Genomic DNA, 14,970 nt, shown 5'->3' with positions numbered 1-14,970 from the left:
GACATGGGTGACACAGATGTAAGAATTGTACAAAATCAATGTTTTCCAATTAATATAAACAAAGTCCCATCTATATGAAAATATGCACCGCACAGTGTTCATAAATCTGCCCATGTAACCAAATATATTATTAAAAAGTGGAAACAGATGGATGCTCAACTCTTCGCAGACAGAACCCAAATCTAGCATATTGCATGCATGGAAAAATGTACTTATCCCATTCATGATAAACCAGATCTTTTTACAGAAGGTTGGGCTTCCAGTGTTTTTTTTTTTTGTGGTAGAAACCACCCTTACCACATGTAGACCCTCTCCATACTGTCATTCCCCTGCCATTCCCCACCCTGTTAACATTTTGAATAACACACTTGAACCTTGTGTGTTGTACAGTTTTGTTTTGCTTTGTTGTATCTATTATGATATTCACCTTGAACTTGTGTCTTTCGAAAATACATTTTTGGGGTTTTAAGTATTAAAATCACCGGCTGCTCCTACCTAATTGCGGTGCGACTGCACATGTGCAAAATCCTGGCTTCTATGGACTGCATCAGCTGCAGCCCTTACAAGCAGGATTAGGTTGTGTGAAAGGCAGGGAGTGGCTTTCTGTAGGAAGTCTGCTCTCTGCTTATTGCTGCCTTGTCTGGCAGTCACAGAGGAAGGAAGCACCTCCCTATGGGACTGCCTGTAGTGTCTGGCAGTGACTTCCTATTGGAAGTCCTACCTGTCAGTCACAGACACTGTGAAGCCAGTGCAGTCAAGGACTGCACCTGGTTTCACTGACACTGAGCGGAGCGGTTTTTACCTGGGGGTGGGGGTAAAAACCTCCACGGATTAAGATTAAAATCAGTGCTGACGTACTTTAGTTTCAGGAGTTATGTGGAAACATAAATGAGAATAAAACAAGGTATATTCTTAGAAAAACCTAATGTTGAACTTAATAAGGTGGAAGTCCCAATGCTATAACAATTAGAAACGTGGTTATGAGTCCCAACTTCAAAGTGCGATTGTAGAAAACTATGGACAGGAACCTCAACGTGTTACAATATAGTTAGAATTGTGAATTTATATATGTCGGTCTTTTCAAATGTCTACTCATCTGAAAATGCAGGTGTGTACTCATACATCTGCTGCCAAGCAGCCCCTCTTTGGCATACCAGACTCCATGAGACTCGGACGCTAAAGACTGTGTTGATAAATTTGATATATGACACTGTATCTGTGTGCGACTGAGTCTCAGAATATGTATACAAGCTGCTACAATTTAGCTCCCGTAGCTTTTTTCCATGGCAAGTTCTGTTCTGCTCCATATACATACTATGTATATACAAGTGTTGCATGTAAAATGAATCAGCAGAGTCTCCTGGGGCAGACTAGTCACATCGCATTGCGACTATAAAGCTGGCCATACGCCTAAAGATTTATTGTCAGATCTGGCTGGTTGGAATGAAAATCTGGTAATGGATGAGAGCAAATGACAATTGACCATTTGCTCCCAAACACTGGAAAAACATACAAAAATGGTCAAACAGACAAATTGGTTAAATTCATTTGATTCACCCAATTTGTCTGGACGACTGTTTTCATCGGTTTTATGGCATTTAGGAACAAATGGTCAATTGTCATTTGCTGTCATCCATTACCAGATTTTCATACCAACCAGCCAGATCTGACAATAAATCTTTAGGTGTATGGCCAGCTTAAGATGCATTTTCTTCCAACGCTAGTGGACTTGCATAATACCTGTCAGCTCACTCACGGCAGGCATCTCCCGCTGTGTGGCGTATTGAGGCAAGATGTATATGGACAAATCAGTAAATTTCCTGGATCTAGCTAACCATTGTAGTAAATAGCTGCTGCTTAAAAGATGTGTTAGACTAATCTGAAAACTTCAATAAATATTGAGATCTATGTAGGCTATCAAATAGTACTGCCAGAAGGAACTCCGTCTGTCACTGGCACCAGAGTGAAAATTTGCTGTATACTATTACTTCGGTTGTTTACACATTTTAAATAATGCACAACATTGGCACTTCAGTGTGTATAATAACTCTTGGATGGCTATATGTGATGTCTGTTCTTCAGTGTGGGCTTTATAGCCCTTAATAACTAAGCAGTATTCAGCCATCAGAGCCATAGGAAGTCTTGTAATCTTCTCACAGTACTGTTCTTGGGTCTTGGTTAGTAAATATGTGAGTAATACTTTTCTATTTCAGACATTGTAAAAATTAAATAAAGTGATTATTGCCCATACACTCCATGAATTACGCCAAAAACTGCGGGCCTACAATGTTCTTACTTGCCTGCTAACCATGGGGTATATTTACTAAGATTTGTATTTGTCGGGATTTGGTGGGAGATTAAACACGAATGACATCGGTAGTGTGAATTTGCAACTTTTTGTTTTTTTTACGTCTCATTTACTATGCTGTCGTATTCTGCATTTTTGTTTTTTCCGATGTCGATGTCATTCGTAATGTCAGGCAGTGTTTTATGGGAGTGATTATTAAAACACTGCCTGACAAAACACAATGAATCCCGGCCGGGGGACACTTTTATATTGGCCCCTGGCATTAAATCATCAACTTAAATCAAGGGGTCCCCCCTCCAGGCACCCAAGCGCCAGCGGTGAAGCCCGGGGCTGTCCTCCCCCTATCCGTGGGCGGTGGATGGGAGGCTGATAGCCTTTTGTGTAAAAACAGAATATTGGTTTTTTGTAGCAGAACTACAAGTCCCAGCAAGCCTCCCCCGCAAGCTGGTACTTGGAGAACCACAAGTACCAGCATGCGGTGGGAAAATGGGCCCGCTGGTACCTGTAGTTCTACTACAAAAAAAAATACCCAAATACTCTTGTGGGTGACCCCACTTAACCTTGCGGTCTACCGCAGACCGCAAAGTTCCCATCATTGGATATAATGTAGCTGCGCTAAGCTACATTATATCCACAGTGCTCCGCTTAACTGACAGTGCAGACGCGCACAGTCAATCAGGAGAGTGCCATGACGTGGCGCTCCCTGATTGGCTGAAGGGACTGGAGGGGGGTCCTGTCCCTTTGACAGGAGGGGGGTCCCGACATTCGGGGAAAGGGGATCCATGTGTAAACATAGATCCCCTTTCAGTTCGTGGTTCGGGTGAGCGTTTTTTTTTTTTGCCAAGTCCCTGGATTATAACTTTTAAGAAGAGGACCGATCTACAACGGATTCTTTGTAAGTATAATTTTATTTACAGGTACCCCTGGATTCTACTGGACAAGGGGACCGAGTGCTTCGGGTCAATATAGGTAAGTATGTATGTATGTAAGTTTGCATGTATGTACATTAAACTTGTACTGTCACGGTGTCTGTGTTGTGTTTTTATTTGGGTATTTTTTTGTAGTAGAACTACAGGTACCAGCGGGCCCATTTTGTCCCTGCATGCTGGTGCTTGTGGTTCTCAAAGTACCGGCTTGCGGAGGAGGCTTGCTGGGACTTGTAGTTCTGCTACAAAAAAACAATGGTGGTAATTCTGAGTTGATCGCAGCAGCAAGCTTGTTAGCAATTGGGCAAAACCATGTGCACTGCAGGGGAGGCAGATATAACATTTGCAGAAAGAGTTAGATTTGGGTGGGTTATTTTGTTTCTGTGCAGGGTAAATACTGGCTGCTTTATTTTTACACTGCAATTTAGATTTAAGTTTGAATACACTCCACCCAAATCTAACTCTCTCTGAACATGTTATATCTGTCCCTCCTGCAGTGCACATGGTTTTGCCCAACTGCTAACAAATTTGCTGCTGCGATCAACTCAGAATTAGGCCCAATATTATTTTTTTACACAAAAGGCTATCAGCCTCCCATTCACCGCCCACGGATGGTAGGGACAGCCTCGGGCTTCACCCCTGGCCCTTGGGTACCTGGTGGGGGGGGGGACCCCATGATTTAAGGGGTCCCCACTCCTCCAGGGTACCCCGGCCAGGGGTGACTAGTTGGTGATTTAATGCCAGGGCCGCAGGGACCAATATAAAAGTGTCCCCCGGCTGTGGCATTATCTCTCTGACTAGTGGAGCCCGGTGCTGGTGTTAAAAATACGGGGGACCCCTACGTTTTTTGTCCCCCGTATTTTTTGCACCAGGACCAGGCGCAGAGCCCGGTGCTGGTTGTTTAAATATGGGGGGACCCCAGTCAATTTTCCCCTGTATTTTTACAACGAGGGCCGGCTCAAAGAGCCCGAGGCTGGTTATGCTTAGGAGGGGAGACCCCACGCAATTTTTTTGGGGGATTTTTAACTCTTTCATAGCCCTTCCCACAGATAAACATGCACGGATCTCACTGATCCATGCATGCCTATCAGAATACGGGGAAAAAAGCAGGCTTTTTTTTACGATTTGTACTTTTTCACGGCAGTGTTTGGCTATTGCCGACAGTGATTGTGAATACGAATTTTTAGTAAATTACCGAGTTGTATAAAATAACAGGCGTGTTTGACCGATGGTGTATTCATTTGTATTTTTTTTCTCTGCCTTCAAAAAAATACGAATGCCCTCATCACTGCCGAGATTTGAGTTTAGTAAATTCCCGAGATGACACTTTGAACAAAAAACACAAAATCGGCCAAAATCGGGAGCTTAGTAAATATACCCCCATATGTCAAAGTGTATGCCCATTTCATTGCCTTTTCACGCAGATGCTCCAGAAAATATACATGCTGGAGATAGCAAAAACATCACGTCATTTATTTATATATATGTACTTGAGTTAGTTTCATTTACACCTTCACATTAATCAAAGTTGGGACCTGGAACTTTAAAAATAGAAAAAACAGGTTTATCCAAACAACAAATGTTTTAATTATTGTCACCTGTTACCACTATCCAGACAGTAGGCCGGGAATAACCACACTCGGGATTGTTAGAGGGGCTCGGGTCAGCTGCTTGAGGGAGGACGCGGTGCCACACATAGTATTTTTCTTTTTTTTTTCCAGATGGATGGCCATGCCCCCCTATTACCCGGGCTCCATTTTAGCTCTCAATGACCCTGGTAGTAGGGATACATAATAGGTGCGTAGGTAGTTTACTAGAGACACATGACAGGTGGGAGGGGGTAGTAGTAGAGACACAGGATAATTGCTAGTTGGCACAGAAGACTGGCAGGAGTAGGAACACGACAGGTGGGTTGGGGTAGCAGTAGGAACACATGACAGCTAAGAGGTAGTAGCAATAGCCACAGTTACACTAATGACAGCTGTGGGGTAGTAGCAGGCAGAGGCGTATCTAGGGTAGGGCGAGTGGGGCACGTGCCCTGGGCGCCTTGGCAGGCCCAGGAGAGGGGGGCGCCGCCGGCGGCCAGGGCATCATGCCCAACTCGCCCCTGTCAACCCGAGATGTGAGGGGAGGAGAGCGCACCGTCTCTCCCTCCCCTCACCGCCGCTGGAAGCCCTAGCAGCGCTGCTGTGTCCGCCCGGTCTCCGGCGTTAGCCAATCAGAGCTTGCGGACCGGCTCCTGATTGGCTGCCGGTCCGCGAGCTCTGATTGGCTAGCGAACCGGCGCCAGACTGCCGCCGGAGACCTGGAGCGGTGAGGGGAAGGAGAGGCGCTGCGCTCTCCTCCCCTCACATAGACACAAGCAGCGTCCGGTGAGTGACCGGGGGGGCGCCGGCTGCACAGTGGGGCATGTAACTGGCACTGAGTGGGGCCTGGCACTGTGGGGCATATAACTGGCACTGTGGGGCTTGTAACTGGCACTGTGGGGCATGTCACTGGCACTGTGGGGCATGTAACTGGCACTGGGGGCAATGTAACTGGCACTGTGGGGCAATGTAACTGGCACTGTGGGGCAATGTAACTGGCACTGTGGGGCCATGTATCTGGCACTGTGGGGCCATGTATCTGGCACTGTGGGGCAATGTAACTGGCACTGTGGGGCATGTATCCGGCACTGTGGGGCAATGTAACTGGCACTGTGGGGCATGTAACTGGCACTGAGTGGGGCCTGGCACTGTGGGGCATGTATCTGGCACTGTGGGGCATGTATCTGGCACTGTGGGGCATGTATCTGGCACTGTGGGGCATGTAACTGGTACTGAGTGGGGCAATTTATCTGGCACTGTGGGGCAATGAATCTGGCACTGTGGGGCAATGTATCTGGCACTGTGGGGCAATGTATCTGGCACTGTGGGGCAATGTATCTGGCACTGTGGGGCAATGTACCTGGCACTGTGGGGCATTGTATCTGGCACTGTGGCGCAATGTAACTGGCACTGTGGGCCATTTTCAGTGGCCACACCCCTTCTGGTGTGTGGCCACGCCCATTTTTTTGGGCGCGCACACATGTTTCTTTTTGTGTGTGTGTGTTTTTTTTTTTGGGGGGGGGCGCCATTTTCCATCTTGCCCTGGGCTCCGGAAACCCTAGCTACGGCTGTGGTAGCAGGGAAACCGATAACAGTTGGGGATAGTAGCAGGGACATTGATGACAGTTGGGGTATAGTAGAAAGGACACATGGCTGCTGGAAGGTAGTAGAAAGGACACAGATGACAGTTGGGGGGCTGTGAGGTAGCAGGGACATAGGTGACAACTGGGGGTATAAGTAGTAAGGACAAACAGGATGGCTGTGGAGTATACTGGGGTTCAGTTTGTACCTGCAGCTCTCCTCACACAGGCTGAAGCCCAACTCAGAATCAGAACCTATGAGGAGAAAACCCGCCCCCTTAACTGAGTCCACAACCACAACAGACCCTGACCCCATTAGGGCTGCTTCCATAAATTTCCCAAGCTGGTTTTCCATCCCAATCTGCCCCTGATTGAGTGTATGATGTTTGGGCCTGTTTTATGCAATCAGCAGATGATCATTGTCTGTCTGTGTGTTTGATCATTTTCCAAGTGCATTGACAGGTTCCTATGAGATCTGACCAATTGGCCAAAGCATCTGACTAATATGGCTGCCTACATTTGTGCACAGATTTCTTGCTCAGGCCAGTCAGCAGGGATCAGCCTGTTTGTGGCCGTTATTCCCAGTGACAGAAAAGGGTGAGCATGATTGAAGCAGAGTTTGACCATTTTACTTTGGACCTGCAGATTCTGACTTTACAACAATATGCACATTTCTGAATGAGGGAGGGTCCACAGTAAAATAAGACCATCTTATTAATGAATTTAAAGATTCTACATGTAACTTTTCTGCACTGTACAGTATGTATGCCTCTAGTTTTAGCTGCCAGTGCCTTTGTTAAAGTGTGAAAACCAGAACGATTTTCACTTTTCCCAACCACAGCAGAACTGAGTGTCCTGGTAACCCTTTCCCATCCTCTGCCAGACCAGCCACTCTGCAATCTGCAGGCACTGGTGGATGTGCTGACCAGCACTTTCCAATAGACAGAACTGCAGGAGCACATCATCGTCATCTGCTGGTAACGTAGTTTAATCCAGAGAACAAAAACCCTGATTACTGCCGATTATCCCTGTTCTAGGAAACGCACAGAGTTTATATCCCTTAGACTATAGCAGCCAATAGCTACAGTGTGCAATGCTCCACGGAATGTGTGCAAAGCATATTTACAATAATAGATGGTGCATCATAGGCAGCCTGTGTTACCCTGTGTGCTCACAGGCACATAGCCCAGTGATTAATACCATTAAAAAGCACTGCAAATAAATCCCTCACACTCAGCAAATTCATGGAGTAGAACGTACATTAAATAAAGCGAGGAGACACATGGCGCTATCTGGGTTTAGGAACTGTAACCGGACACTGAGCGAAGGTGAGGATAATTACAGATTATTAGAAATGTAAAAGACTTGTTGCTGTCAGAGGACAGATGCATTGCTGGGGCTCAGACTCTATAGGAAATGATCTCATGCTGACTATATGCCCAATAAGTGTAATGTTCTCCCTTTAACACAATGTTGAATAAAATAATGATCTGATTTACAGAGCACAGCATTTGCTATCTTTATAGAATCTTATACAAACACAATGAAAACCTGGGTGGGGGGGGGAACTGCTTTCATTCACTGCGTGACTGCATTGGCATCATGTTTGGCACCAGATTAGGGGATGTGGCCACGCATTGTCGGCTAATTAATGACACATGTATTGATGGGTGTGTGGTCTTTTGGCACAAGTGAATCTATCTCTATGTACTTTATCCTCTTTTCAGGCAGCCTTCCAAGCAGAAGAAAGATATCCAGACAGCCATCCGTAAAAACAAGGAGGCTAATGCAGTGCTGGCCAGACTGAATAGCGAGCTTCAGCAACAGCTAAAGGTGAGCAGTGTGCTCAGAATCTCCTGTAACCGGAGACCTCGCTGCTTGTATGGCTTACGCATGCGCAACACTTACTAGAAAATGAAGAAACAAAAGCTTAATCAGTACATGACACGCGCTCACCAGCATTAGCCGTATAAAGTAACAAGTCACCAGAATATCTGTTTCCAAGTATCATTAGTAACACAGTAATTACTGTAGCTAATGTATTACAGGTTGAGTATCCCTTATCCAAAATGCTTGGGACCAGAGGTATTTTGGATATCGGATTTTTCCGTATTTTGGAATAATTGCATACCATAATGAGATATCATGGCGATGGGACCTAAAGATAAGCACAGGATGCATTTATGTTACATATACACCTTATACATACAGCCTGAAGGTAATTTTAGCCAATATTTTTTATAACTTTGTGCATTAAACAAAGTGTGTGTACATTCACACAATTCATTTATGTTTCATATACACCTTATACACACAGCCTGAAGGTCATTTAATACAATATTTTTAATAACTGTGTGTATTAAACAAAGTTTGTGTACATTGAGCCATCAGAAAACAAAAGTTTCACTATCTCACTCTCGCTCAAAAAAGTCCGTATTTCGGAATATTCCGTATTTCGGATATTTGGATATGGGATACTCAACCTGTACTAACATTAAAACTATTTACAACTATACATAAGCTGTGGGAATACTATGAGGTGGTGTGGTATTACAGTGGCATCTAATGTAAAAGGTTAATTAAGAAACATTTTGGGAGTGATGTATCATTCATCGTATCTTGAATCCGATACACTTACCGCATGCATAGCAGCGTTTATTAATGCTGCATGCATGAAGATTTGCGATTATTTACACAAAACAGCTATTCTGATTAGAATTGTCCATTGCAATATGAGGAGCTCCGGGTATATGACCTGGAAGTCCTACTGTGCATGCACAGCAATTAGACAGCACATGTGCGAGCCATAGGGGACACATATGGGGAATACAGTACGTCAACGTTTTTGGAATTTCAACCACACTTTTCAAGACTGCAGAACTGGGTGATGGCTCTATACTCTGATGTTGTCCTCTACTCCTGAGGTCACTCTCTAGGAAGTATACTGGGGCTCAATGTAGTAGGCTTAGATTTGCTGATCTTAGCGCAATTCACGCTACTGTGCAAATATGTGGTGAGAAAAACGGGTGACTACTGTGCTATACATTACTCTGGGATGCTCTGTCAGGGAATGCTCTACAACATTTTACACTGACCCTGAAAGGTTTAGATACATTAATGAATTTTAGTAATGACCTGGCCAACTCGTATCACTGCTATGTAGTGTTATGTAGGAGTGTGGGTATCTGGGAACCGCCACTTACATTTCTCTAACGTCCTAAGTGGATGCTGGGGACTCCGTCAGGACCATGGGGTTTAGCGGCTCCGCAGGAGACAGGGCACAATAATAAAAGCTTTAGGATCAGGTGGTGTGCACTGGCTCCTCCCCCTATGACCCTCCTCCAAGCCTCAGTTAGATTTTTGTGCCCGGCCGAGAAGGGTGCAATCTAGGTGGCTCTCCTGAGCTGCTTAGAATAAAAGTTTAAGTTAGGTTTTTTATTTTCAGTGAGTCCTGCTGGCAACAGGCTCACTGCTACGAGGGACTTAGGGGAGAGAAGTAAACTCACCTGCGTGCAGGATGGATTTGCTTCTTAGGCTACTGGACACCATTAGCTCCAGAGGGAGTCGGAACACAGGTCTCACCCTGGGGTTCGTCCCGGAGCCGTGCCGCCGACCCCCCTTGCAGATGCCGAAGTTGAAGAGGTCCAGAGGTCCAGAAACAGGCGGCAGAAGACTTTCAGTCTTCATAAGGTAGCGCACAGCACTGCAGCTGTGCGCCATTGTTGTCAGCACACTTCATACCAGCGGTCACTGAGGGTGCAGGGCGCTGGGGGGGTCGCCCTGGGCAGCAATGTATTATACCTTTTTTATGGCTAAAATACATCACTTATAGCCCTTGAGGCTATATGGATGTATTTAACCCCTGCCAGATCTCACAAACTCCGGGAGAAGAGCCCGCCGTTTTAGGGGGCGGGGCCTATTCTCCTCAGCACACGGCGCCATTTTCCTGCTCAGCTCTGCTGTGAGGAAGGCCCCCAGGCTCTCCCCTGCACTGCACTACAGAAACAGGGTTAAAACAGAGAGGGGGGGCACTTATTTGGCGATATGATTACATATGTGAAAATGCTATAAGGGAAAACACTTGTATAAGGGGTTGTCCCTGTATAATTATAGCGTTTTTGGTGTGTGCTGGCAAACTCTCCCTCTGTCTCCCCAAAGGGCTAGTGGGGTCCTGTCCTCTATCAGAGCATTCCCTGTGTGTGTGCTGTGTGTCGGTACGTGTGTGTCGACATGTAGGAGGACGATGTTGGTGAGGAGGCGGAGCAAATTGCCTGTATTGGTGATGTCACTCTCTAGGGAGTCGACACCGGAATGGATGGCTTATTTAGGAATTACGTGATAATGTCAACACGATGCAAGGTCGGTTGACGACATGAGACGGCCGGCAAACAAATTAGTACCTGTCCAGGCGTCTCAGACACCGTCAGGGGCTTGTAAAAACGCCCATTTACCTCAGTTGGTCGACACAGACACGGACACTGACTTCAGTGTCGACGGTGAAGAAACAAACGTATTTTCCTTTAGGGCCACACGTTACATGTTAAGGGCAATGAAGGAGGTGTTACATATTTCTGATACTACAAGTACCACAAATAAGGGTATTATGTAGGGTGGGAATAATCTACTTGTAGTTTTTCCTGAATCAGATAAATTAAAGTGTGTGATGATACGTGGGTTTCCTCCGATAGAAAATTATTGGAGGTATACCCTTTCCCGCCAGAAGTGAGGGCGAGTTGGGAAACACACCTTAGGGTGGATAAGGCGCTCACACGCTTATAAAAACAAGTGGCGTTACCGTCTCCAGATACGGCCGCCCTCAAAGAGCCAGCTGATAGGAAGCTGAAAAATATCCTAAAAAGTATATACACACATACTGGTGTTATACTACGACCAGCAATCGCCTCAGCCTGGATGTGCAGCGCTGGGGGGGCTTGGTCGGATTTCCTGACTGAAAATATTGATACCCTTGACAGGAACAATATTTTATTGACTATAGAGCATTTTAAGGATGCATTTCTATATATGCGAGATGCGCAGAGGGATATTTGCATTCTGGCATCAAGAGTAGATGTGATGTCCATATCTGCCAGACGATGTTTATAGACATGACAGTGGTCAGGTGATGCAGATTCCAGACGGCACATGGAAGTATTGCCGTATAAAGGGGCGGTCCATCGGACCTGGTGGCCATGGCAACAGCTGGAAAATCCACTTTTGTTACCCCAAGTCACATCTCAGCAGAAAAGGACACAGTCTTTTCAGTCTCAGTCCTTTCGTACCCATAAAGGCAGGCGGGCAAAAGGCCAGTCATATCTGCCCAGGGTTAGAGGAAAGGGAAGAAGACTGCAGCAGGCAGCCCATTCCCAGGAACAGAAGTCCTCCACAGCTTCTGCCAAGTCCGCAGCATGACGCTGGGGCCATACAAGCGGACTCAGGTGCGGTGGGGGGTCATCTCAAGAGTTTCAGCACGCAGTGGGCTCACTCGCAAGTGGACTCCTGGATCCTACACGTAGTATCCCAGGTGTACATTGGAAATTCGAGACGTCTTCCCCTCACAAGTTCCTAAAGTCTGCTTTACCAACGTCTCCCTCCGACAGGGAGGCAGTATTGGGAAAAAATTCACAGGCTGTATTCCCAGCAGGTGATAATCAAAGTACCCCTCCTACAACAAGGGAAGGGGTATTATTCCACACTATATTGTGGTACTGAAGCCAAACGGCTCGGTGAGATCTAAAAGATTTGAACAATTACATACAAGGGTTCAAATCAAGATGGAGTCACTCAGAGCAGTGATAGCGAACCAGGACGATATGGTGTCACTGGATATCAGGGACGCTTACCTACATGTCCAAATTTTGCCCTTCTCACCAAGGGTATCTCAGGTTCGTGGTACAGAACTGTCACTATCAGTTCAGACGCTGCCGTTTGGATTGTCCACGGCACCCCGGGTCTTTACCATGGTAATGGCCGAAATGATGATTCTTCCTAAAAGAAATATGGACGCTTTCCTGATAAGGGCAAGGTCCAGAGAACAGTTGGCGGTCGGAGTAGCACTATCTCAAGTAGTTCTACGACAGCACGAGTGGATTCTAAATATTCCAAAATCGCAGCTTTTTCCGACGACACGTCTAATGTTCCTAGGAATGATTCTGGACACAGTCCAGAAAAGGATGTTTTCTCCCGGAGAAGAAGGCCAGGGAGTTATCCGAGCTAGTCAGGAACCTCCTAAAACCAGGAAAAGTATCAGTGCATCATTGCACAAGGGTCCTGTGAAAAATGGTGGTTTCTTACAAAGCGATCCCATTCGGTAGATTTCACGCAAGAACCTTTCAGTGGAATCTGCTGGGAAAATGGTCCGGATCGCATCTTCAGATGCATCAGCGGATAACCCTGTCTCCAAGGACAAGGGTGTTTTCTTCTGCGGTGGCTGCAGAGTGCTCATCTATGAAAGGGCCGCAGATTCGACATTCAGGACTGGGTCCTGGTGACCACGGATGCCAGCCTGAGTGGCTGGGGAGCAGTCACACAAGGAAAAAATTTCCAGGGAGTGTGATCAAGTCTGGAGACTTCTCTCCACATAAATATACTGGAGCTAAGGGCAATTTACAAGGCTCTAAGCTTAGCAAGACCTCTGCTTCAAGGTCAGCCGGTATTGATCCAGTGGGACAACATCACGGCAGTCGCCCACGTAAACAGACAGGGCGGCACATGAAGCAGGAGGGAAATGGCAGAAACTGCAAGGATTCTTCGCTGGGCGAAAAATCATGTGATAACACTCTCAGCAGTGTTAATTCCGGGAGTGGAAAACTGGGAAGCAGACTTCCTCAGCAGGCATAACCTCCACCCGGGAGAGTGGGGACTTCAGCGGGAAGTTTTCCACATGATTGTAAACCGTTGGAAAAAACCAAAGGTGGACATGATGGCGTCCCGCCTGAACAAAAAACTAGACAAATATTGCGCCAGGTCAAGGGACCCTCATGCAATAGCGGTGGACGCTCTGGTAACACTGTGGGTGTACCAGTCAGGGTATGTGTTCCCTCCTATGCATCTCATACCAAAAGTACTGAGAATCATAAGAAGGAGATGAGTAAGAACGATACTCGTGGTTCCGGATGGGTCAAGAAGGACTTGGTACCCGGAACTTCAAGAGATGCTCACGGAAGAACCGTGGCCTCTACCTTTAAGAAAGGACCTGCTCCAGCAGGGGCCTTGTCTGTTCCAAGACTTACCGCGGCTGCGTTTGACGGCATGGCAGTTGAACGCCGGATCCTGAAAGGGCATTCCAGATGAAGTCATCCCTACCCTGGTCGAAGCCAGGAAGGATGTAACCGAAAAACATTTTCACCGCATTTGGCGAAAATATGTTGCGTGGTGTGAGGCCAAGAAGGTCCCTACAGAGGAATTCCAACTGGGTCGTTCCTACATTTCCTGAAAACAGGACTGTCTATGGGCCTAAAATTAGGGTCCATTAAGGTTCAAATTTCGACCCTGTCGAATTTCTTCCAAAAAGAACTGGCTTCAGTGCCTGAAGTTCAGACGTTTGTAAAAGGGGTACTGCATATACAGCCTCCTTTTGTGCCCCCAGTGGCACCTTGGGATCTCAATGTTGTTTTGAGTTTCCTAAAGTCACATTGGTTTGATCCACTCACCACTGTGGAATTAAAATATTTCACATGGAAGGTGAAGATTCTATTAGCCCTGGCTTCAGCCAGGCGTGTGTCAGAATGGGCGGCTTTATCATATAAAAGCCCTTACTTAATTTTTCATTCTGACAGGGCAGAATTGAGGACTCGTCCTCAATTTCTCCTTAAGGTGTTTTCTGTTTTTCACATGAACCAACCTATTGTGGTACCTGCGGCTACTAGGGACTTGGAGGACTCCAAGTTACTTGACGTTGTCAGGGCCCTGAAAATATATGTTTCCAGGACGACTGGAGTCAGAAAATCTGACTCGCTGTTTAGCCTGTATGCACCCAACAAGATGGGTGTTCCTGCTTCTAAGCAGACGATTGCTCGCTGGATTTGTAGTACAATTCAGCTTGCACATTCTGTGGCAGGCTTGCCACAGCCAAAATCAGTAAAAGCCCATTCCACAAGGAAGTGGGCTCATCTTGGGCGGCTGCCCGAGGGGTCTCGGCTTTACAACTTTGCCGAGCTGCTACTTGGTCAGGGGCACACCCTGACTGAGGAGGACCTGGAGTTCTCTCATTCGGTGCTGCAGAGTCATCCGCACTCTCCCGCCCGTTTGGGAGCTTTGGTATAATCCCCATGTTCCTGACGGAGTCCCCAGCATCCACTTAGGACGTTAGAGAAAATAAGAATTTACTTACCGATAATTCTATTTCTCGTAGTCCGTAGTGGATGCTGGGCGCCCATCCCAAGTGCGGATTGTCTGCAATACTTGTACATAGTTATTGTTACAAAAATCGGGTTATTCTTGTTGTGAGCCATCTTTTCAGAGGCTCCTTCGTTGTTATCATACTGTTAACTGGGTTCAGATCACAGGTTGTACGGTGTGATTGGTGTGGCTGGTATGAGTCTTACCCGGGATTCAATATCCTTCCTTATTAT

The 14,970-nt window shown here is 46.4% G+C and overlaps 1 protein-coding gene across 5 annotated transcripts in view; it reads left to right on the top strand.

Annotated features, from left to right (window-relative positions):
- REPS2 (RALBP1 associated Eps domain containing 2) overlaps nucleotides 1-14,970 on the top strand; it is a 286,422-nt gene that overhangs the window by 261,746 nt on the left and 9,706 nt on the right. For 4 of the 5 annotated variants that reach the window (XM_063953934.1, XM_063953933.1, XM_063953932.1 and 1 more), the window contains one exon: nucleotides 8,128-8,233. In XM_063953934.1, the coding sequence (XP_063810004.1) occupies nucleotides 8,128-8,233 (106 nt within the window). Of the gene's footprint in view, nucleotides 1-7,241; nucleotides 7,729-8,127; nucleotides 8,234-14,970 lie in introns of those variants that run through there. The other variant, XR_010226433.1, reaches the window with a different exon arrangement.

The sequence above is a fragment of the Pseudophryne corroboree genome, chromosome 2 (assembly GCF_028390025.1).
Source record: "Pseudophryne corroboree isolate aPseCor3 chromosome 2, aPseCor3.hap2, whole genome shotgun sequence".
NCBI lineage: Eukaryota > Metazoa > Chordata > Amphibia > Anura > Myobatrachidae > Pseudophryne > Pseudophryne corroboree.
Note: the sequence above shows the minus strand (reverse complement) of the source record. Positions and strands in the feature narration are given on the sequence as shown.